General features: G+C 38.8%; 6 protein-coding genes across 6 annotated transcripts; 3 read left to right on the top strand and 3 right to left on the bottom strand.

Moving 5' to 3' along the window:
* Window positions 1-248: 248 nt before the first annotated feature.
* Window positions 249-4,420, bottom strand: F4813DRAFT_374058 (uncharacterized protein). The gene is made up of 3 exons (XM_049244881.1): window positions 3,406-4,420; window positions 2,691-2,843; window positions 249-2,427 (listed from the first exon to the last, which is right to left on the bottom strand). The coding sequence occupies exons 1-3, from the start codon at window positions 3,705-3,707 to the stop codon at window positions 891-893; spliced, it is 1,992 nt and encodes a 663-aa protein (XP_049095475.1). The 5' UTR covers window positions 3,708-4,420; the 3' UTR covers window positions 249-890.
* Window positions 4,421-9,519: 5,099 nt separating this feature from the next.
* F4813DRAFT_374052 (uncharacterized protein) lies at window positions 9,520-10,711 on the top strand. Its single transcript, XM_049244880.1, has 3 exons — window positions 9,520-9,600; window positions 9,657-10,013; window positions 10,135-10,711. The coding sequence occupies exons 2-3, from the start codon at window positions 9,661-9,663 to the stop codon at window positions 10,463-10,465; spliced, it is 684 nt and encodes a 227-aa protein (XP_049095474.1). The 5' UTR covers window positions 9,520-9,600; window positions 9,657-9,660; the 3' UTR covers window positions 10,466-10,711.
* F4813DRAFT_374048 (uncharacterized protein) lies at window positions 10,712-12,552 on the bottom strand. The gene is made up of 3 exons (XM_049244879.1): window positions 12,357-12,552; window positions 11,692-12,213; window positions 10,712-11,637 (listed from the first exon to the last, which is right to left on the bottom strand). Exons 1-3 carry the CDS (start codon window positions 12,422-12,424, stop codon window positions 10,791-10,793), a joined length of 1,437 nt encoding a protein of 478 aa, XP_049095473.1. The 5' UTR covers window positions 12,425-12,552; the 3' UTR covers window positions 10,712-10,790.
* A 369-nt stretch (window positions 12,553-12,921) lies between these two features.
* F4813DRAFT_374045 (Fip1-domain-containing protein) lies at window positions 12,922-14,549 on the top strand. The gene is made up of 3 exons (XM_049244878.1): window positions 12,922-13,343; window positions 13,396-13,607; window positions 13,668-14,549. Exons 1-3 carry the CDS (start codon window positions 13,093-13,095, stop codon window positions 14,216-14,218), a joined length of 1,014 nt encoding a protein of 337 aa, XP_049095472.1. The 5' UTR covers window positions 12,922-13,092; the 3' UTR covers window positions 14,219-14,549.
* Window positions 14,550-15,239: 690 nt separating this feature from the next.
* F4813DRAFT_250607 (uncharacterized protein) lies at window positions 15,240-16,106 on the top strand. The gene has a single exon (XM_049240145.1). The coding sequence runs from the start codon at window positions 15,426-15,428 to the stop codon at window positions 15,846-15,848; it is 423 nt and encodes a 140-aa protein (XP_049095471.1). The 5' UTR covers window positions 15,240-15,425; the 3' UTR covers window positions 15,849-16,106.
* On the bottom strand, window positions 15,937-17,243 carry F4813DRAFT_250602 (XAP5-domain-containing protein). Its single transcript, XM_049240144.1, has 2 exons — window positions 16,444-17,243; window positions 15,937-16,354 (listed from the first exon to the last, which is right to left on the bottom strand). The coding sequence occupies exons 1-2, from the start codon at window positions 17,164-17,166 to the stop codon at window positions 16,025-16,027; spliced, it is 1,053 nt and encodes a 350-aa protein (XP_049095470.1). The 5' UTR covers window positions 17,167-17,243; the 3' UTR covers window positions 15,937-16,024.
* Between the last annotated feature and the right edge of the window lie 5,047 nt (window positions 17,244-22,290).

Below are 22,290 nucleotides of genomic sequence, written 5' to 3'. Positions count from 1 at the left end.
TACGACTGCCGCTGTATTATTTCAAGGCCGTTACAGGTAGATATAGCGACCGCATGGTTCACATGAAAGTCGCCATGGGGATTTCAAATAAACAAGAGTTATTCCAAAAAAAAAAAAAATTTTGTATCTTAAAATATAGTTAGTAGCAACTACGCAAACTATTCAACGTCATTTAACAACTTTAGAGAATTGTCACTCAAATACCTAACCTAGGTAGGAGTTAGCATGTCAAGTACGATTCCATGAAGTTATGGTAAACCATAATCGAATTAACTAGCAATCGCAAATCAAATGCCTTATAATAGTACAAGTTGGCTCCAAGCTACAAACCGCCTTCAACTGTAGCTACCAGGCATCATTACACCTGGGGCAACATATTTCTGCAGTGCGCATAAAAATCCACTTATCCTCTCTTAATTTTTTTTCTTCAGCTGCTTCCTCAGCCTTCTCTCGCGACCTTTCCATGTGCAACAATCAGTAGCTATGGTAAAGTGTGTCTGCCCGAGCTATGAGGGGGGGGAGGAACAGACAAATCTGCAAACATAAAGCGCCGTCCAAAGATTCCGCCATGTTAAGGGAGTTGCGCCTCCTTATAAATACCGTGGCATTCGGCGAGATTATAGCAAATCGACCCATCCGGACATCGGCGCGTCGCGGCGTATTGCGAGGGCTGAAAAGATTTCGCTCGAGCGGCATGAAACTCCACGAATAACTTCAAAAACAAAGCCCTGAAAGGCAATCCGAGAACACCAATCAACGCCAATCCATGTTTCCCTTATTAACACAGCCTCGTAGGAAGATACGCCGGGTTATCATGAAACGGCACTTGGATAATGCGTAAGTGCAAGTAGTACAAGGTTTAGAGGGCGTGGGGATTGATGCTCGGGTCTTCACACACCTCCGCCCATGAAGGCAGCGAGATCGTCTAACTCCAGTAGCTGGCGCTCGAACGCCACGCAAAGTTCGGCCGCAGTCATATCGTTACCGGCAGCCGGTGCGGATTCGGCCGGCTGTCCAGACGAGGAAGGTGCTGGGGACTCTGCCTTCGACTGGCCCGGCGGGGGGCTCGCAGTGGCCGGCGGTGACACACCAACCGATCCTCCATTGATAGTCGTGAATCCAGACTTTCGTGGTGGCTCGCTGCCTCGACTATCCGTCTGCTCTTGAGCGTTCGCCGACTGTGGGCGCTCGTAATCCATGCTATCAGGATTGTCTGGTTGACTTGCTGTGTCCTCCTTGATCAAGGGCACAATCGTCTCGGGCTGTGTTCTCTGAAGAGTCCTATCGCCATTCCGTAGGACCTTATTCATAACAGATAGATGGCGGTACCAGGGAACGGCCAAAATCCAAATATTAGCCCCATCTTGAAGAAAGCGCATGCCATCGCGAACAATCGATTCGGCCGTTTCGTTCAAATCGCCGGGTGTTAATCCTTTTAGGCTAAACCAAGCCACAGTAGAACAAGCTGTAAAGCACGAAAACAACATGACTAAAGGGAAGTTGAGGACGGCATCTTTGTCCGCGTTAGATTCCAAGGCTAGTAGGAGCGATACCACGCTGTCAGCAGCTGCAAATACACGATCAACTGTCTGCAAGTGAACATGCGGCACCATACGCCAGGTCTCGTGATTGAATCCGTCAGTAGTAACAAGATGAAGCAGCCTACGACGGTTTACCATGATGGTAGCGCAGTGAAGGAGACAATGCAACATAGCGTATGTGAATCCACTACCCATCGTAATGTGTAGATTGATTTGCCTGGTCTTATTATCCATAAAGTGTGGTGGTAACGAATTCCGAACTGCTTCAATACCTGCCTCAAGAGAAGCACAGTCCTCTTCGGAGAAAGTGGCACTCGTCACGGTAGTAAGCATTTCGACGACGTTACGCCAGGCCTGGGTTGCCATCACGATGTGGCCAAACTCGCCAACCTCAGAGATCGGAGTGGACGGCGTGGGAAGCGCCGGGGGCGGACCACCGGCGAGGGTTCGAACATACACGGGCGTACCGAAGTTGTAGCTCATGTCAAGGCACGGAAGTGGGACATCCTTGATGTCATGGTGAGACACGGCCGGCTGGCGACCGGGGCTGCTTGTGAGGAAGCAATCCAACACATAGATAAGCCACAAGGTACGGCGAAATGATTCCTCCTTAATGAACTGATCCGGATCGTCTCGATTCTGGTGAACCGCAATTATCCGATACATTTGAGCCATACGAGCGGCTTGGCCAAGGTAAATGTACGCGCGGACAGCATTGCGGTTACCCCATTCGTGGATGATCAGGAGACAAAGAGCCTGAATATCCGCCAAGGTCGGATTGTCGAGATTCTGCATGATTATATTGATAGCCTTGACGGCAAAATGCTCGGCCGCAGCCGAAGCACCTCCCTGGCCGCCATAACGACGAATCAAGGCGGGGGAGCTCCTATACGCGAGATAAATGGTTAGGTAAGCCCGGTTGACTTAAATAAATGTAACGAGGTATTTTCAGAGGCGATCGGAAAGCCAGGTGGTGGCAAGGATTCGCGAAAAGGGAAAACCATTGGTGGATTAGGCGAAACGCGAATGCAACTCCGGAGATGAATGAACCATTCGCCCGGAATCCTTTCAGAAGTGGATAAGGCGGGTTCCGGGGAATTATGTTCAATAAACGGAGAGACAATATGAAAAATGAGAATGTTTGCTTACCGCGCAGCGCAAGTCAGAAGACCGTTGACGATGCTAGCCTCGAGGGTGCCATTCTTGAGCTTCTGTAGGAAGGAAGGTTTGTGAAAGGCGACACAAGACGGAATAGTCTTGCTGATTACCCTCTCACATTCCGTCACCAGTTCCGGATTGAGTCTGTGGGGACGGACGAAAATACGTGTTAGTGGATCCGATCAACGCGAACGAAGTTTGGGGGAGGACAAGGGTATTTGGATTGAAATAGGAGCGCGTGCTGGGGGTTGCAGGGACAAACGGAGTATGGAGGCAGACGAGTAGATGGGCTGGGCGGGCTGGGCAGGATGGGCAGGATTGGGGGCTAGGGAAGAGACGCTGGAGATGCCGAGGCGAGAAACGAGGCAACCGGCATCCATCCCCATTCACAGCCACCCAGAATCAGACTAGTGGTTGAATGTTGGGGGAGTGATTTGGCCGACTGCACTCTGCCTTGACCGACGACGCCAGGGAGCACGGATCACCAAGTACCAGAAACTATTCGGAGCGCATAGCTGCCGCCAACCTGGGTCAAGACCGAAACACCATGATGCCCCCGTAATAATGGAGGCCAAAAGGGAGTAGAGGCATCTCGGGGAAGGGAAAAAAAAAGAGAAGCGGACAAATAGTAAGAGAAATTATGATGACGTCGATAGAAAAGACAAAAGAATAATAATAAAAGAATAAAAGTAATAAAATAACTTACTTCTCGCTATTGGTCTGCATACTGCGCGGCAAAACAGTGCCGGACGCTACAGGCTGGCGGTCGCTGGTTGCCGACACGCTTCGCTCGCCAGGTAGACTCTCACGCGGGCGAGGAGGCCTTGCCGGTGATTGACCATGGTGATGAGCCATACTCTCCGAAGGTAAATAACATTCGTGCATCCCCTTGGCACAGTTCCTGCATGGTGCGCGACCATTCTCGTAGACACACTTCGTTTTTCCCTTGCGACAACGCACACAGGCGCCGCCGGCTCTGAGCGACGTGCCGCGGACGACAGACGCCATGGTAAGTATTAGACCAAAGATGTATCGCAAGTGAGAGAATATATGACGATGCTATTCCGGACAATAAGGCGACACTCCGAATGCAGGTCCGGTAGAAGATGATAGAGTGATGGAAGAGTTATTTGTGTAGACGGAGAAGACGGGAGGCGGTGGATGTTCGGTGCGGGTGGATGGGAAATTTTTTAGTTGTGTAAGTTTCGGTCGGAGTGGAGGGGGGGTTTCTTAGTGGGAAGGGAAAAACTAGTAGGTAGAATAGGTAAGGAAGAAAAGAGGAAAGGGAAAAAAAGGAAAATGGAACTTTTTTTTTCTTGGAAGGATAGAACCTGGGTGATGGCGCTCTGGCGCGAAGCCGCTGGAGAGGGATGTTGCAGGAGACGGGGCAGGACGGGAGGGAGAACAGAAATTAAGACGGACCAGACTCGGGCGTTTGCGCTAAAAATCAGAGCGCGCACCTGAGCCAACCTCGAGCACTGATGATTTCCAGGCGGTCAATTCGGGGGAGGGGTGCAAAGCGCGGCCTAGCCCGGCTCTTTCTTCCTTAGGTATTTCCTGAGGTATCTCTCTCGCACTTCCCTCCTTCTGCCCTCTCTTTCTTCTTGTGTACTTTATTTCCCTTGTGGGGGGCCACAACCGGGGATTCGCCCGTGCGGCAAGTGCTCACCAGACGCGTTCGTGAATGACGTTTTATTTTTACTTTATTCAATTTATTTGATAGACGAGTACTTAAATAATACACATGCATTGAAATATAAGAGAAAATAGAAAGGGAAAAGAACATCCTTTTCTCTGTCAAAAGTCGATCGACCGGAGACAGGCTGATGAAATCCTTAAACTCAAACATGTTTCTCTGGAGGGGGGCTTTTCGGCTCCACGGCTCCCGGCGCTGGTCGTCTCTTTCGCGTGGGAGTTTACCAATTTGGCTAGGCAATGGTACGGGGCCCTCCCGTACTGTCTATACGTACTGTGACAGCGCAATACGGGAAGGGAGGCGTGAACACGTACTTCGTAATCCGTCCGCGCCCGTACTTTCTTTTGCTTTTTTCTAACACGGGCGACATTACTTTTTTTTTTTAATGTATCATTTTGCCTGCCCTCTCTCTTATGGCAATTGTAATCCACATACTCTAGTTAGTGAGGACGGACATTTGCGCATTGTATTTGATGGGAAACGAGGTGTTCCTGAAATCATATTGGGTAATCTAGTTGGGTGGGTTTGTTCATTTTGCTCGTTTCGTTACCGCTTTCAAAGATAAATCCGAAATAGACATTTCGATAAGCCGACCGAGCTCCTTGTTACGCACCCTACTTATAAACCTCGGAGACGGATGACGGGAGAAAATAGAAAAGTTTAACCTGCTACGCTTTGACTAGATACGCACCTAATGTGTAAAAAGGAAAGCAGGGACAAAAAAGGAGCATACGCCTCTTTTACCTCTGTATAAGGTCTAAGTAACTAAAGACAGCGCTGGTAAAATACTTCATACTGTGAGTGCGGACTCGGGGTCTAGAGCGGCGGGTGGACTGGGGCTTTTTCGGAGTGTCGGTCCCTGTTTTACTGCCTACCAACAAATCTCGCCAGCCTCCTAATCTAAAGTTACCTCCCGGGAATGCCTTTTGAATCAGGTTGATTGTCAAATAAACTGATAGTACCCTGGGTTATATTATTATAGTAATTATGTTGCCAAACCTTGGTTCGAAAGTTGGCATCCGGAATATTTAACCTTGACGCCATCAAAACTTATTTCCCAACAGGCAAGTTTCTAAATAAATACTAGGTAAGTAAATGGTGTAGGTTGGAAAATATACCGCTACTTCCGAGGGCGCACTCGTTCCAGCCGGTTCGTCTTACCCACCCGGTATGCCATAGGGAAATGGCATCGTAAAATATGCTTCGGGGGTTGTTATTCGGCTGACGAAGCTATTGAATCGGTTAGCCGGGGCTGACTCGATGCAACCTCGACCAGGCAACCCAACCCCGCCACGTTGGCTGCTGTTTAAGAAATCCGCCGGCCGTCGTCCTATACGCAGCCCATCATGTCGTGCGTGTTACAGGCCACTGGAAGGGAACACACGGGACGGGAAACCTCCCACTGGTCACGCATTGCTGACCGAGATGGGGCCGCCTCGCCGTCGCCGAAACGTAGAATAGGGGCTTAGATTATGCCTAGTATCAGAGATCCACCATCACAAAGCGAAACAGAATATTAGAAAGCTCAAGCTGAAACATGTAATAGAACTGCCGTAGACATTGTGCCAAAGTGTGTATAATTACCCTCCATTTGTGATTACAACGCCAGCTCTATCAAGTTTGTTCTATAAGATAATGAAAATGCCAACCTCCGCACATACGCACGCATAAACACACACACACACACATATATATATATATCTACATGCCTACATACCACTTACATTATCCTTCGTTTGGGATATCCGGGCGGCGGATAGTCCGAAGCGGAGATGGTTCGATGACTGGGTGACACTTAGCTGCAGTGCCATGTGCGCGCAATCATGGTCATCCCTATCCTATTTGGTTTTCCTCTAATGTCGGCACCGGACTCGTTTGGTGCATTTTCCGTCCGACCTTACATACAGACCTTACAGACAAGTACCCTCCCATCGCTATACGGATACAGTACGAGATCAGCGACACCGATTGCGCGTAATCTTCTTGGAGAACTAATGCTAGGATTTTATACATGCGTCTGTCCCGATGCTTAAGGAAGTGCCAAGTCAAATACTTCCGACAATGTCATCCTACAACACCGTTCCCTGCCTGGTATTCACTACTGCCGAACCCCCTCGGACAGATGACCAGCTAGAAGCTTAAACATTTCACCTTGTTCGCTACTTGACTTACTCAACCTTCGGTTCTTCTATCTGTGTTGCCTCCATTAAGAGATAGGTAGACTCGCACTACGTCCAACAACAAAAAACAAAGTTACAAAATAGTAGAATCTCATCAAAGAGCATAGAGACTTGTATGACGCCTCGTCAATCCAAGGCCCACAATGCTACGTATACCTATACATACGTACCGATATGTAGGGCCGAAAATCGCAGGCTTCTATGTATGGGAATTCGATAGATTCCTATGGTCCTTTTCCGTCCACTTTCTCCACCCGTACCTTCAATCCTCCCGGAGGCGGTGGAACCGCCGATTTTCCGATAGCTTTCCCTGGGCGTTATGGCATTTCAAGTACACAATAGTGAACCAAACTATTGAATCTACACCGGCGCGGGTTTGAGTACATACATATACAAGACAATTCAATGTACCACGAATATGCCAATCGCCATCTGCCATCCTAAATATAGACAGTGTGCATATGTGGTCCGGGGATTGCCAGTGAAGAAAAGGAGGAAGCTCGTAAGCTCGCTCCACCATGCGTGAGACGTGAGACGTGAGACCTCCAATGCCTAGACCTAGGTCACGCACCGAGTGGATGTTAACTAAGATCTATTATTCTAACCTACTATTCTATGCGGCGACCGAAACTGCATAACGCCGTCAGCCCGCGCCGCCGTTTGAATATAAGTGTGGCCGGCGCGCATTGGCACAGTTTTTAGTCCGAATACATGTCTCAATACATACCTAAGTGCCAAAGGAGGTATTATTACTACCTACCTCATTTGCGGAGGGGGAATCAAGCATTTTCTATATTTTTAAAACTATCAACCTAACCTAGGTTAATACATTCAACCATGGTACCGGGTTAGATCAGCTATCCTTGCCCGTCCGCCGGAATATCCAACGAAATGATATTTTGGTATTCGTAGTAGAATTTTGTACCACATCTAAGATATTTTCATATACCTACCTATGTAAGTATGATGATGATAGGCTACATTAGGTGCCCACTTACAATTTAGCCTCCGCGCCTCCTATGATGCTGTAATAATGTTCTCTCCAAAGTCAGCGACTGGCGTCATATTTTCGGCCGCAACGGATTAAAAGGGGGCGGGCCGGATCCTTTATCCTGAAATTATCTACACCCCTAGTCAGCCCGTCCATCCGCACGCATTGTACCGCAAGCCGGACTTACTATGTACTGTAATAATTCATTCGCACGCAATTTAGATGAACAAAAAAAGGGGGGGTCCGCGATTAGGGATTATTACCTACCTACCTAACGTTACGATCAATATTTAAAATACGGTCAACCGGATAGACCACTTCAACATCAACATAATGTACAAGACTTTGCAACCGAGTCTTGTACGTACTCATCATGTAATACACGACATGTAGGTACTTTGGTACATAATTATCGCCCGCAATGTGTGTTAAGAGCGCAGAAGCGTTGGAAACTAATCCCGATCTACACGGATACCATTGATTCAGGTAAAGAGAAATTCAATGTTTGTGCGACAAGTCCACTCAAATCTAGGCGGTATATAGGCGTCCCCGCAGTACATATGCGCCTTACCGAATGCTAGCTTATTCAGGTACATGCACTTATCTCTTCTACGCGTACGTTACACTTGAAAAGTACTGGTGACAAAACGACCGCATTCATCCCGGTGATGGGCTGACCGCGCGGAAGGTGCAGCTGATCCGATCTATCCCGTTAGGTACCTAAAGTAACTTCTCCGTACATGGGTAACTTTCTCCACTGTCTGCTGATAGTCACGTGTTACATTCAGGACAAAGACGGTGATGAGTAAGCCCATTCGCCATGCATCACCATAGGTAGATCGGCATATATTTATTATTACACTTGCCGGTCAGATGAGAGGATAGCTACTCGGCTGACCTCGTCGAAACAGCTCGATCGTACAACCAAATATTTATTCCCAGAGTATATAAGCAAGGTACTACATCTTTGTATTTATCTTCAGCAGTCTTAAGATCCCATTATATTTTCATGCAAGTTTGCGAGGCTTGTAAATAAAATATCCTATCCTCACCACTACTAATTTTCTAGCCCTTTAAATACCGTTAAACTCCATGTTCTGGTTTATTAATTAAGAGCAGGAAAATATATGTCCATGTTTAATATAGAATTAAATGCTCTTTTTTGTAATTACCAGCTAAGATAGCGTAGTTAGCATTCGTAAACCCATAAGGCTCTGTTGTATCCTAGCTCCCTACCTCGTAGGAATCGGGAAGGTCAGTCATTATAAGGCTAAATTCCCTAACATTAATAACTTCTAACTTTATAAGACCAAGGGCGTTAATAACCTTAATTCTTGAATTTACTTGTAAAATTAGCTATATTGTTAGTTAATATTGAGTTTCTGTATGAGTTGGTTATTACAAAGAGGCTATACCTCCCCCCTATTATTATTGGGAAAGTATGTGTAACTCATATGACAGGTTACTTCAACTATCATGAGGTAGAATCAGAAGATACGTGGATAACTTTGTTGTTCCATAATTATAAACTTAGCTAGGGGAGGTTGTGGTTATACATCATTTATTCTAAATATCTCGTATAGAGTTTTTAACATTTAAAACTTATGGTCTTAGGCTCGGCATTTTTCCTTTGGGTTGTTACCAATCGAGTGTCAATCTTCAGTGAAACTATAATTTGGTTTGTAACTTAAACTACAGCTAGTGATAGTTATATATACCTCTGCTAATCATGATAGTCGAGAAGAAGGTAGTTGTGGATATAACAAGCATATATAATTTTCATACGAGCATCATCATCCTATTTACATGGTGGCGTATCACAGAAATGGATGCAGGTTGGTGGCTGCGACGCTTACTGCCCAGTCCAGTCCCCAAACCTGGCCACTTTGCCGAGCCTGCATGTCTTATTAGCTGAGCGGCTACCCCGCGACCCCAACCTCCGTTAGATCTTCCTATCTTATGAATTGTGTAATTGCTGATAATGAGGGAGAGATAGGAATAAAAAGGAAGCGTTATACTCACTTCGACGACCTTGTAAGAGGACAATCTTAATCACTGCTTCGGCCCTGCATTCCGCTCACTCGCCTCAGCCCAATGGAGTACCAGCCAGCACCGTCGTCATCATATCCAGCACCGCCCTCAACTTCGGCTCCGGTGCCTCCAGGTCCACCTCCATTGCAGCCAGACCCTAGGTTTGAACAGCCGGTCTCTACGCCTTTCGCCGGGACGGATCTGCAATCGATAAGGACTGCCTGTGAATACTCGTTGGGCGAGTATATCTCGCTGCACAAAAGACGACAGTATGACGACCCGGCTAGCGAGCGTTGTCTTCAAGCGCAGCAGAGCATTATAATGAGCGACTTGCAGCTGTTGCGGAGTGAGGTATCGGACTTAGCTAAGGCGGCCGAGGCGCATAGATGGCGACGATGGCTTTTAGGTGGTCTAGTGTAAGTCTCTAGCATATGGGAAATTGTTTCATGGCATCTCTTCCTCTCCCCCATCTACCCCCTCCCGCAACATCACACATAAACCAGCTGTATATTTACATAGTTTCTTATGCCCATATAGGGCGTCTTTCATTCCCGCCATCCGTAGGGTTTTCCGCCGTTCGTCGAAAGACAAAGAGTCCAACGACACCGAATACGCCTTCAAGAGAAGCAAGGGTCTCATTTCTCGCATCTTGGATTCCGTTCATGGCAAGGGCAAGTTTGCCTCGATAGCCTTCTTTGTACTGGCTATCCTGTACGTATTTCAGAGCGAGGTATCGATGCGCGTAGCAAGAACGGTATCCAAACGCTTGAAACGGCTCATGGCCAAGATCGAAAGGGGAGATCAGGGTCTTGGGGAAGACGACGTGAAACTCCTCAAGGGCTGGCGTTGGCGCGTGCTACTGTGGTAGTAGTTAGATAACAGAGGTTGTGTTTTATGAAGTCTTTCCATGCTGTACTGTATCTCTTGTATCTAGACGTAAAAATGCCCCCTGTTTAATCATACTAATATAGATACACCAGTGAGTGCTATCATATTTAGCCCTGAGCATATAGAGGAATACCAGCACCGAGTTTTACAATATAGTTGAAACAAATCCATACCATGGGGGATTATATCCGAAGGATATACACATGCGTGGATATGCTATCTAGCTGTTTCATCAGGCTATATCATTAAGTTTCCATTTGGGTATCTAAACTATCTAATACACAGCCCGCGAAACATAATGCTACCTAGTACACACCATTGCGATCGCCATCGTTGCTAATGAAGTTCCCCAGTTGCAGCTGGGTCATATCTTCTCTAGCGCTTGCGACATCGCTAGCCACCTTCAGAATACCCTGCTGCAACTCTCTAAGCACAGCGCTAAGCTCTTGGGCCTTCTCGTTGGGACCAGATGACGCCCCATTCTTGTTAGCCATCATCTTCTGCAACTGCTCCACTAGATTATCGGAAACGCCGTGCATATGCATCTCAATCTCGGTCATGTTCCGGTCATATCTCTTTACTTGATCTTCCATGTCATCTGCCGCCTTAGAGAAAAAGCTGACCAGGTCTTGTCCGTCCGCCTCCGTATTCGCTGTGCCTGCTGACTGTTGCCTAGGGGACCATATCCCGGCCGTATGATACTGTTCAGGCAGCTTCAAGTTATCGATAGCTCGGAAACTTAGTCGGGCGTGATCTACATCCTGAGCGACTAAGCCGCGAGATGCCTCGATAGCCTGGGCTGCCGATGCCAGTGCACTATGCGCACTCTCGTACTTTTTAGCGACAAAACTGACGTCGTTGGGGATACTCTCAAGCATCTCCTTATGACCAGGCATGAATGAATCTACCTCATCCTTATATTGCATTTGTCTCTGGATCAATATGTCAACAGCCTCTATTTTCTTCTGTAGGTCCTCTTGGAGATCGTTAAACCGCGTAGTACCCTTGAGATTGCTTACGTCGATACGCACACCGGGAACTGTCTGTTGAGTTGATGATTGGCCCATGGTTAGGCCAAGGCCGAGTGAACTCCCTAGGCCCAAGCCAGGTTGCTGCGGCTGGGATTGAACCGGCTGGCTAATAGTACTCCCACTGCGGATCGAGTTAGCGAAATGGTTGTAGGGGAGCTGGGTTGGTTCAACTTACAACGGATTGGATTTCTGCTGGACTGGGACTGCCTGGCCAAATAAAGATGATCCCAGATTGCTCGGCGCTGGTTGTGTAGGCTTTAAAGAACTACCGAAGAGGGTCCCAGGAGTCCCAGTCCCCGTTGACGTAGCCTGAGCGGTCGTGCTACCGCCAAACAGCCCGGTGGCGGGTTGGGACTGAGTCTGCGTTTGCTGTTGCGCCTGGGTAGGCTGTAAGCTCCCGAAAAGTCCTCCCCCCTGCTGCGGTTGCGCCTGTGTGGTCTGCGAGCTCCCGAAAAGCCCCCCTCCCTGCTGCGGTTGAGTTGTAGTATTATTCGCTGTTCCGAATAGACTGGCGCCTCCCTGTGACGGCTGGGATGGAGTAACGGAAGATGATGAAAAGAGACCGCCGGATTGAGGCTGAGTAGTAGCGGTGGAGGAAGAAGTCGTAGGATTACCAAATAAAGATGGTTTAGGTGTAGTTGATGTATTGCCGAAAAGGCTTCCACCGGGAGCGGGAGGCTGGGTACTGCTCGATCCACTTCGTCCGGCGCCGGATGTCAGCTTTATGACCCAAGCGGGAGGCATTGCAGCAGATTCGTTTCGTTTCGCTACATAAGGATCGGAGAGGGGTGATAGAGGAATAGGGGAATAGAGTTGTAGGAGAATAGATGCTAGACTCACAACAAGTTTGCGGACGACGTGTTGATAGACAGGCCGCCAGGGCCACTCGCTGATCTAGATAGGGCCATGATTCCCCGGGCGTGGAATGTCAGAATTTTATTTATTTATAACTGCGTACCTAAGTTAGTACATGATTGATACTTGCGTCTCCTGTTTGTTTGTCAGAGACATACCTTAGCTCACATGCCCAACAAAGGGATCTTGGGGACATAAATAAAGGAATGAATGTAAGGTGGGTAAAATGTGGTATGTAGGTAAGTTGTATTGATGTATTGATGCAGGTTAGGTACCTAATAAAATGTTTTTTTATTTAATCTTTTGCAATAGAGCTGCAGGTGCGGTCGCGTTGCTAGCCAGCTAGCGCGCCTGTGTCCCCCAGACGGTATATGATTTACTAGGATTGGTATTGTACTCCAGATTATACGTACTGAACTAACCTAGGTAGGTACCTAACATAGGTAGGTACCTGTAGCCTAGCCATAGCTCCGTTACAGCCGCAATCGCCCCACGCCTTATTCTATGTATTGTACATATCGCACTTCCCTTGTCTTCCCTACCCAGGGTAGCTCAAGGTAACCAATTGAAAGACAATTGAACCCATCCACCTGTAGTGAACTTACATCTAAACCCTTACATCCAAACCTTCACTTCTCCCGAACATTAGCGTCCATACAACTTTCTAGTATCAAGATTTTAATATCTTAACTAGTACGACCTTTATACATCTAGAATCATAATGGATATTGACGACGACGATGATTTCTATGCTCCCGACGAACCCACCACTCAAAATGACCCGCCTAACATTACCGATTCTCATCCTGCAGCTACATATGTCCAGCACCAGCCTCCACAACAGCAACAACAAGATGAGGAAGATTTAGAAGAAGGAGAGGAGGAGGATGAAGGCGCTGAGATGGACGAGGATGACTCGGACATAGATATAATTACGGAACGAAAAGATGGCACAAATGCGCCTCCGCCTACGTTAGCACTACCTAGCTTCCCCTTCGTCTATATCTACTCACGTATTCCATAGCCAATCGCGATATAGTGACATACGAAACATACCCCAAAGATCAGCGTCAAGTGATACGAGCAAGCCTGCTGCTGTTAAGAAGGAAGACGTACCAACGCGGTCCACTTCAGGCCATGACTTACCTGCAGTTTCCACATCCAAGGTTAATGTAAATGCGATACCTAAGTACAAACCAGCAGGAAAGCCTATCACCCAGATCAACATTGACGAAGGTTCGTCGCATATTGCCTCCTCTCAATTCACTAACTACTGCTAACACAGGCGCATTCAAGATCTGCCAGAGAATGACAAGCCTTGGAGGAAACCTGGTACAGACCTAAGCGACTATTTCAACTACGGCTTTGACGAGTTCACGTGGGCCTTATATGCTGCCAAGCAAGACAATGTACGCAGCGAGTACAGCTCGGACGCCATCGCTCAGAATAACAAGAAGATGCTCGAAGACATGCAGATGATGATGATGGGAGGCATGCCTGGGATGAGCGGCGCAGGCGCAGGCGCCGGTATGGCAAACATGCCTGGAATGGATGGAATTCCTCCTGAGATGCAAGCCATGATGCAGCAAATGATGGCTTCCGGTCTTGACCCGAGCCAAATGGATCCATCTACTATGTCTGCCATGTTCTCAGGTGTGCAGAATGCCGGGGCCAGCGCTGCTGGAGGGCAGGGCAACCAGAACCAAAACTTTGGGGGGCCTGCCCAAGGATTCGGCAATGCTCAAAGCCAAAATTTCGGCTACGAACAGGGCATGGGGCGCGGTGGGGGTGGGGGCACTGGCGGGTTTGGCGGGCGTGGTCGTGGCGGCGGACGTAGGAACTGGTAAATTCGGTCAAGTTTCCTCCTGTACACCTCTTATACTACTGGATAGCTTTCGATGAACCCTATCGAATGATTACTAGGCTATCAGGTGAGGGCCTAGATAAACGCGGGATTTCGCGTCGTATTAGGTAGTCATACCAATCACGATACCCATAACATTTAGATTACACTCGGTTTACTACGGTTCACTTGTTCCATTGGTTAAGTAGCACAAGATGTGCATTGGGTAGCTAATTAACATGACCAACCTGCTTGTCTAACTACGCCTTAAAGGTAGCAAGACAACGAATAATAAACGATATCAGTGTCAGCGCAATGGAAATGACTCGCGTACGATATATTGCTATCGCCAATGTACTAGACAAGAATAAATATAAATCGTAGTTGCGATTCCAACACCGAAGAGGAGGAGTAACAGGAATCCGGTCCGAGAAGTCGTCAAAGGTCTTTCGGTGCCGGATGATATATTTCCTAACAACCAATCAGCAGCCACCTCTCAACACGTTTCATACACCATATGCCACCCTCCCCTGACCCGAGATCTGCGGGCCTAGAATTCAACGTCCCGGGAAGAGTACAGTTTTTGACTTCTCGAGTTTGTTAAGCCTATTGTTGCGCCTTGTGAGTCTAAGTGGCGACGAGGAAGCCATACACACTAGTAGAACTTCACTTGTACGAAACACAGCACTTTGCTAGGCAAGCCACACCATATATACGGGATGTCTCTGGTCTACGTTCAACTTTGCCCTTCCCATTTTGGCGGCTTGGGTATGGCCAATGGACAAGCGCACGTGGGTATTTGATTGCACAATCTAGGAGCGGGATATATATACTATACATTTATCTTATCCATACCCCTTTGGGGATGCTTTCTACTAAGACTACGCGGGGGGCCGTTACGGTTATACAAGTTGAGTAGTGTCTCGTGATGGACGTCGACCGCACGATACGCCGAATAGAAACCAGTATCTAGAGCCCGTTCCTAGTCCGAGTATTTGGTAATGATATTTGCATGTGGTTGCCTGTTGGTTGCATCGCATCCTATTACCTTTTCTCCGCGTCCTCCAGTTTGACCTTATGTGAAACATACATTCCTTGAGCCGCTGTATTATATTTAGACGGCTGATGCCCCGCGATTGAGAATATGTTCATTGGGCTCATTGGAACCAGCATAGATACGCAGCCTGCCTGGAGTTTGGAATAACAGCACAATGGAACTCTCTAAGGTCGCCATCATCGCCGCACCAACCAAGGAGCCCCAAGCAGTGACCAACCCGAGTTCTAGCATAATTGCAATATCTTTGCCCACTCTAGTGGTCATTCTCCGATGCCAGCGAGTCCTTGCTGCTGGATCCCTATCTCTTCATACCAAAATCATCTGGTTCGTCTGGCAATTCTCCCAGGTAGTCCGAATTTTCGCTAGCCAAGTATATTCGGTTTTGAAGCTTTCTCGATACCACGCGGCGATTCTAGGAAGAACAATATGGAAGACGAAGTCAATCCAGCATCTAAGGAAGAAGATTGTTTTCGAGCTCTTCACTCTGATGCTTGGCTCTTGTGGCAATTCGCTGTGCCTAGTTCTATTCTGGCCCGGATGGTGGTTCCTAGGAATAACCTGGCTGATCATTTGCTAGCTAACTAGCCAGTCATTTTCGTTCAGTAAGTAAGCTCCAAGCAATCAACCGCAATCCAACCCGCCTAACAAGCGATATTAAATAGACCAAGAAATGCATTTCAGCCTTGACCCAAAGCACCACGCAGAGACAAGTGGGATCAGGTCACCGATTAGTTAGTAAAGCTTGCGCTGTACTTAGGAATAAAAGAAAGCATTTCCGCCGAGGTCGCGCCTTACTTCCTTCTGATAGTCCTTCTCCGGGTCGAACTCTTGCCAAACGCTGGCGGGATAGATGTGTTTATTCCGCTCATACCATCTCCGGTCGACAACCTTAGTGAAGGTTGGGTCATCCGAAGCCCCCTCCAGACTATTTACGACCGGTTGCGTGCTGGTCGATTTAACGGCTTGTTCATCGGCGGAACGCTTATGAAGTGCTGACTCCGAGACTTCGGACACATAGTCAAAGAGGAGCTTGCCAGTGGGACCAGTAGTTTTGTTCATGATGAAGAAAAGGAAGTCGTAGTGCTACAGATTAGTTAACGGTTTGTACCGTCTGAATACTTGCATTCTGGGGATATGAAGTGAAAGTAATAAGAATAGTAGAAAAAACTTACGTGGGGGACAATAATGTTCCCTCGAACCATCATCAGATCGTCAACTCCGACACGTACCCATTCTCTCCTGGCATTGGCTTTTTCACCAACACCGAGGTCAGCGCCAACCTTTCTACTCTTATCCAGAAATACCCATATGAAGTCACCCTTTTTGACGCGTACAACGCCTCCCGGAATATCAGTCCCATCGTAGAACACAAAGGGTATTGCAATCTCAGTCAGTTTTACAGCCTCCTGTCGCATTAGAAATTCTCGCCGTAAGGTTTCTCTTTCAGCCGCTTCACGACGGAGAGCAGCTTTAGTTACCGCGCGCGGAACAACAGTTACTGATGAATTGGCCTTGAACTTAAGTTTCTTCTCTCCAGACACTTCCCCATCTTTAGACTCGTCTCCTCCTTGGCCACTATTTTCGTCGCCTTCATTTTCGTCATTGTCGTCGGCAAATGAGAGCTTATTGTCACGTCCTTTGGCGACCTTCTTCTCCTTCTTCTTCTTCTTTCGAGGGTTCGAGATGTCGGTATTATCGTCTGGGGTACCAGTGCGCGAACGTTCAGGTGTGTCTAGAGGTGTACCAGTAGCGATGGCGTCTCGTGCCTCGCGCTCCTGCTGCTCGATGACTTCGGCGCGTCGTTTACGGAAATCGGATAGAGCAACTAAGCCAACGGTATGGGTTGATAGACGCTGCTGTGTGGTTTTATTTTGGGATGTGAAACGAGAGGTCATGATGTAAAAGTTGTAGAAATTGAAGAAGTTATAAAATAATTAAAAATTGATGGCTTGAGTTTATGAAAGGTTATTATATCAGACTTTTTTTTTAAAAAAAAAACCCCCAATTCTTTGGAATAAATAGTGGGGTTTTTTAAAATAAAAGGAAATTATTATATTAAAAAGTATTTTTATTAATTTTCATAAAAAAATAATTTTAAAAGATTTAATTAAATAAGTTTTTTTTATTAAAAGTTTTTTTATATAAAATTTAATAAAATATTATTTAAAAAAATATTAAATTATATAATAAAAAAATAAAATATTTTATTTTATTTTATTTTTATAAATTAAAAAAGCTTTAATTTTTATAATATAATTTTAAGTTTTTATTTATAATAATTTTTATTAAATTAATTTAAAATTAATATTAATATTTTTAAATAAATAATAATTTATTAAAAAAGTTTAAAAATTAAATTTATTAATAATATTAAATTATTTAATGTTTATTTTAAATAAATTAAATTTTATAAAAAAATTAATTAAAATAAAACTTATATTTAATAATTAAATATTTATTATATAAATAATAATAAAAAATATTATTAATTATAAAATATATATATTAAAAATATTATATTATTTATGTATATAATTTTTAATAAATAAATAAATTATATTTTAATTATTTATTTAAATTTATTTAATTTAAAAATTTATTTTATAAAAAATTATTTATTAAATTAATTAATTATGTTAAATGGTTTAAAAATCTTTAATTTTATATAAAATAACGGTATATTATACGTTTTTATTATTTTATTTTAATTAATTAAATAATTAAAAATATTATTAATTAAACTTTATATATTATTTATTTAATATATATTAATTATGTTAAAAATCATTATAAATAAAAAAGTTAAAATTATATTATAAAAGAAAATAAAGTTTTTTTAATTTATAAATATAAAAAAATTAAATTAAATTAAGTTATTTTATTTATTTTTTTATTATTTTTTTATAATGTTATTAAATAAAACTTAATATTAAAAACTTTTAAATGATAATAATAAATGAAAAAAAAGAAATGATTTATATTAAAAGTAAATAATATTATATAAAATGGGTGTATATAATTATAAATGGTACTTATATTAAAATATAATTATATAATTAAAGTTAAAATTATTTAATGTTTTAACATTAATTTATTATTATTAATTAAAGTTATATTATAATTAAAATTTTAAATTTTTTAAAATTAATATTAATAATATAATTTATTTTATTTTAATTTTTTATAAAATAATTACGAGTTAAATATATCGAAAAGTAAATTTACAATGAAATAATAATTAATTAAAGTATTAAAAAATAAGTTCGTAAGAAAATGATAATTGGTTAAATATATCGGATGGTAAATTTAATTTAAAAAAGTTAAAATATATTAATCGATTTAATTAATGGTTTTAAAAAGTTAAGGTTTATATTTACGGTTTAAGGATTATAAAGTTGTCGATTAAGTAAAATCAGGTCGTTAGCAATTAGGTTATTATTGGTAAGGTTTTAAGAGTAAAGGTGGTTTTTAAGTAGGTTGGTTAGGTTTAAAGTTTCCGAGGTCTTAAGCGTTGTGAGATCAGAGTCTCCGAGGTTTTAAACGTTGTAAGATTGTTTTGCGGCATTTATAATTTAAGTTTTCGTAAAATAATCAATAAAAGATTTATTATTTTAATTATTTAAAATAAGTAAATAAAAGAAAAAATTATGGAATAAGTTAATTATAATTTTTAAGATAAAAAATATAATATAATATTATATTAAAAGTTTTTAAACTATTGGTAAAATAAAGTTATTAAATGTTAAAAATTATTATAAATAAAAAGTTAACATTTTATTAATAAAAAAGATTTCGGTTTTTTAATTTATAAAAATAAAAAATAAGTTAAATTATTTTATTTACGTTATCGTTATTATAATTTTATTAAATCGGGTTTTTTTTATAATTTCGTTGTTTTTTCTTTATTAATTATTACGTAATTATAATTTTTTTAATGGATTTATTAATTAAATTTATAATAAAAAGTTTTTTTACGTTTTATTAAATTTAAAATTTAAATTATATTTTTAAATAAATTATATTTTTAAGTTTTAATAAAAGTTTTTATTATATTTATTATTATTATAAATTGTTAAATATTTTTTTTAATTATATTATATATTTTTTATTTTTAATAAGTTTATTACTTTATTACTTTTATTATTTTATTATAAACTTTTAATTAATTAATCATTTTTAAAAATATTATTAATAAACTTTTTTATTACTTTAATATTTAATTTAATCTTTTTGTTATTATTATTATTACTTTTTTAAATAATTATATATTTAAATTTATTATAATTTAAATTGTTTAAATTTAATGATATATTTTTAAAATTATATTATTAATTATTTTCTTTTACTTTTTTTTTCATTATTATTATATTATAAATGTTATAAGGTTTTTAATATTTTTATAAATTTTAATACTTTTTATTAGCATTTTAATAGTTATATTATTTAAATTAATCATAACGTTAATAATATTTTTATAATATCGGTTAAAAACTTTTTAAAATTAATGGTTAAATTTTTATTAATTTTTATAATTTTGAAAAAATCTTTTTATAAAGATATATATAAGGATTTTATAATATTTTTTAAGGTTTTATTACATTTATATAATAATAATATAAATTTAATACAATTAATTTATTATGTTTTTATATAAGGTATTATTATTAAATTATTTATAAAGATTTATTTTTATTAATATATTAACTATTTTAATTAAATTAAATTATTACTTTAATTTAATATAATATATAATGTTATTTTATTATTAAAATATCTTTTTAAATTTTTATAAAGTATTAATTATAATTAAATAATATTTGTTTAAAAGATGTGGTTATTTATGTTTAATAAAGTATTTTTATAAACGTTATTAATTAATTTAATAAGTTTTAATTTTTAAAATTATTTTTATTTTATAAAGGTATTAAGTTAGGTTAATATAAGCTTTAAGTAAATTTTTTAAATTATACTTAATAAAATATTTTATTTTTAAATGGTATAATAATTATGCAATATTTTTATTATTTAATTAATATAATTAAGTTTAGTTTTAAAAAATAATGTTTAAAGAAAAAAAATATTTGTAAGGTTAAGTTAAGGTAATTGTTTTTATATTTTTTATAAATTTTAATTTTTTTAATTAATTATTTTAATTTTAATTTAAATAAATATTTTTGTATTTATAAAATTAATTAATAATTTTAGCTAATAAAATAATTTAATTATGTTTATTATTATTAATATATTTATATTTTTAAAGTTAAGTTATTTTAATTTTTTAAAATTAAAAATTATACTTTTTTAAATATTTATATTAATTATATTAATAATAAAGTTATATATAAAATTATTATCGAAGTTATTATTATAAATAATATAGTTAATAATATTATAAATAAAAATATAATTATTTTAATTCTTAATTTAATTTTAATATTAATTTTAAATATTTTTTAATATTATTTTAATCTTTGTTATTATTTATATTATTAATTGTATATAAAATATTTTTTATTTTTTATTTTATTCTTTTAATAATTTTTTATTTTTATAGAATATCTATTTATTATTATCTTTTTTATAATAATTAAAACCTTTAATATATTATATTATTATTTTAAATAAAACTTTTAATAAACTTATAATAAAATATTATTTTAAAATTAATTGGTATAAATTTTTTATTAAGTTTAAGTTTATCGTTTTAATTTTTTTAACATTTAAAATAATATTATACATATTTTTTCGCTTTTTTAAATAAATTTTAAATATAAACGCTTTATAATTTGTATTATTTAATAATATTTTTTTTATTTTAGTCAATTCGAATATAATTTATAATTAATATAATTACTTTTTTTTAAAACTTTTAATAATATAAAATTTAAAGATTTTATTACTAATTATTTTTATGGTTATATATTTAAAATCTTTTACAATATTTTTAAATTTTACTTTTATTTTATTTTTCTCTTTTTTATTGTTTTTAAAATTACTTGTCGTTAATAATCTTAATAAGGTGTTAAATATAAAATTTAATTATTTTAATATATAATATATTTTTAAATACAATTATAATAAATAAGTAAATATTATTATAAATTTATTATTTATTTTATTTAGGTTTAATATTTATAATATTATTTAATTAATAATACCTTAAGTTATTCCGTGGTTAATTAATATAATAATTAGTTTTTTACATATTTAAAGTTATATTTAATATTATTAATATGTTTAAATTACACATATTACCTTTAATCTTATAATTTAATATTAAATTTTAATTTTTATAAAATTAATATTTTAAATTAATATATTTCTTTATTTCATTTATGTTTTAAATAAAATATAAATATGCCGAAGCTTTATTATTAAAATATATTGATTTTAAAAAATATTATTTATAATATATTTTAATGGTATAATAAAATAAAGTTTATAAAATCTTTTTAAAAGATTTTAAACGTTTTAATTTTATTTAATATAAGCATAAATAAAACCTTTATAGTATATTTTTTTATATATTTAAAATTATGGGAATTTTTTTATTTTTATAATTTTACTTTCATAATATAATTTTTCGTTCTTAAAATTTAAACTTTTTAATAAATATCAAAAGATATATTTTTAAATTTATTAATATAATGGATATTTTAATTTTTTTAATAACTTTAATATAACTTTTTAATATAATAATTCCCAATTTATTAATTATAAATTTTAATAATGTTTTAAATTTAAATACAAATTTCATATTTTTAAATATTTATTATATTATTTTATCATATAATTATTATTTAGTTTTTATATTATTTAATTATAAGAAATTGGTAAAAAAAGGTAAAGCTATTAATTATAATAAAATATTGTTATTTTTTTATTAACAATTTTCTTTTATTAAAGTATTAAATATATGTTTAATTATTTATATTTATTTAATAGTTATAAGTTTATTATTATATAATCTTTTCGTTTGTTATTAATATTAAAGATCATTATAAATGGAAAATTAATAT

The sequence above is a fragment of the Daldinia decipiens genome (genome assembly GCF_022478715.1).
Source record: "Daldinia decipiens strain CBS 113046 unplaced genomic scaffold F4813scaffold_46, whole genome shotgun sequence".
NCBI lineage: Eukaryota > Fungi > Ascomycota > Sordariomycetes > Xylariales > Hypoxylaceae > Daldinia > Daldinia decipiens.
Note: the sequence above shows the minus strand (reverse complement) of the source record. Positions and strands in the feature narration are given on the sequence as shown.

Bases quoted from the DNA above. Each gene is read 5' to 3' on its own strand.
- F4813DRAFT_374052 (XM_049244880.1), top strand. From the start codon at position 9,661: ATGGAGTACCAGCCAGCACCGTCGTCATCATATCCAGCACCGCCCTCA. The intron at 10,014-10,134 runs GTAAGTCTCTAG...ATGCCCATATAG, and splicing joins TGGCTTTTAGGTGGTCTAGT to GGCGTCTTTCATTCCCGCCA.
- F4813DRAFT_374048 (XM_049244879.1), bottom strand. From the start codon at position 12,424: ATGGCCCTATCTAGATCAGCGAGTGGCCCTGGCGGCCTGTCTATCAAC. The intron at 12,214-12,356 runs GTGAGTCTAGCA...CGCCGGACGAAG, and splicing joins ACGTCGTCCGCAAACTTGTT to TGGATCGAGCAGTACCCAGC. The intron at 11,638-11,691 runs GTAAGTTGAACC...CTCGATCCGCAG, and splicing joins CAGCAGAAATCCAATCCGTT to TGGGAGTACTATTAGCCAGC.
- F4813DRAFT_374045 (XM_049244878.1), top strand. From the start codon at position 13,093: ATGGATATTGACGACGACGATGATTTCTATGCTCCCGACGAACCCACC. The intron at 13,344-13,395 runs GTTAGCACTACC...CGTATTCCATAG, and splicing joins ACAAATGCGCCTCCGCCTAC to CCAATCGCGATATAGTGACA. The intron at 13,608-13,667 runs GTTCGTCGCATA...GGCGCATTCAAG, and splicing joins CCAGATCAACATTGACGAAG to ATCTGCCAGAGAATGACAAG.
- F4813DRAFT_250607 (XM_049240145.1), top strand. From the start codon at position 15,426: ATGGAACTCTCTAAGGTCGCCATCATCGCCGCACCAACCAAGGAGCCC.
- F4813DRAFT_250602 (XM_049240144.1), bottom strand. From the start codon at position 17,166: ATGACCTCTCGTTTCACATCCCAAAATAAAACCACACAGCAGCGTCTA. The intron at 16,355-16,443 runs GTAAGTTTTTTC...ACTAATCTGTAG, and splicing joins GGAACATTATTGTCCCCCAC to CACTACGACTTCCTTTTCTT.
- F4813DRAFT_374058 (XM_049244881.1), bottom strand. From the start codon at position 3,707: ATGGCGTCTGTCGTCCGCGGCACGTCGCTCAGAGCCGGCGGCGCCTGT. The intron at 2,844-3,405 runs GTAAGTTATTTT...CCGTCCCCACAG, and splicing joins ATGCAGACCAATAGCGAGAA to ACTCAATCCGGAACTGGTGA. The intron at 2,428-2,690 runs GTAAGCAAACAT...TCTCGCGTATAG, and splicing joins CTTCTGACTTGCGCTGCGCG to GAGCTCCCCCGCCTTGATTC.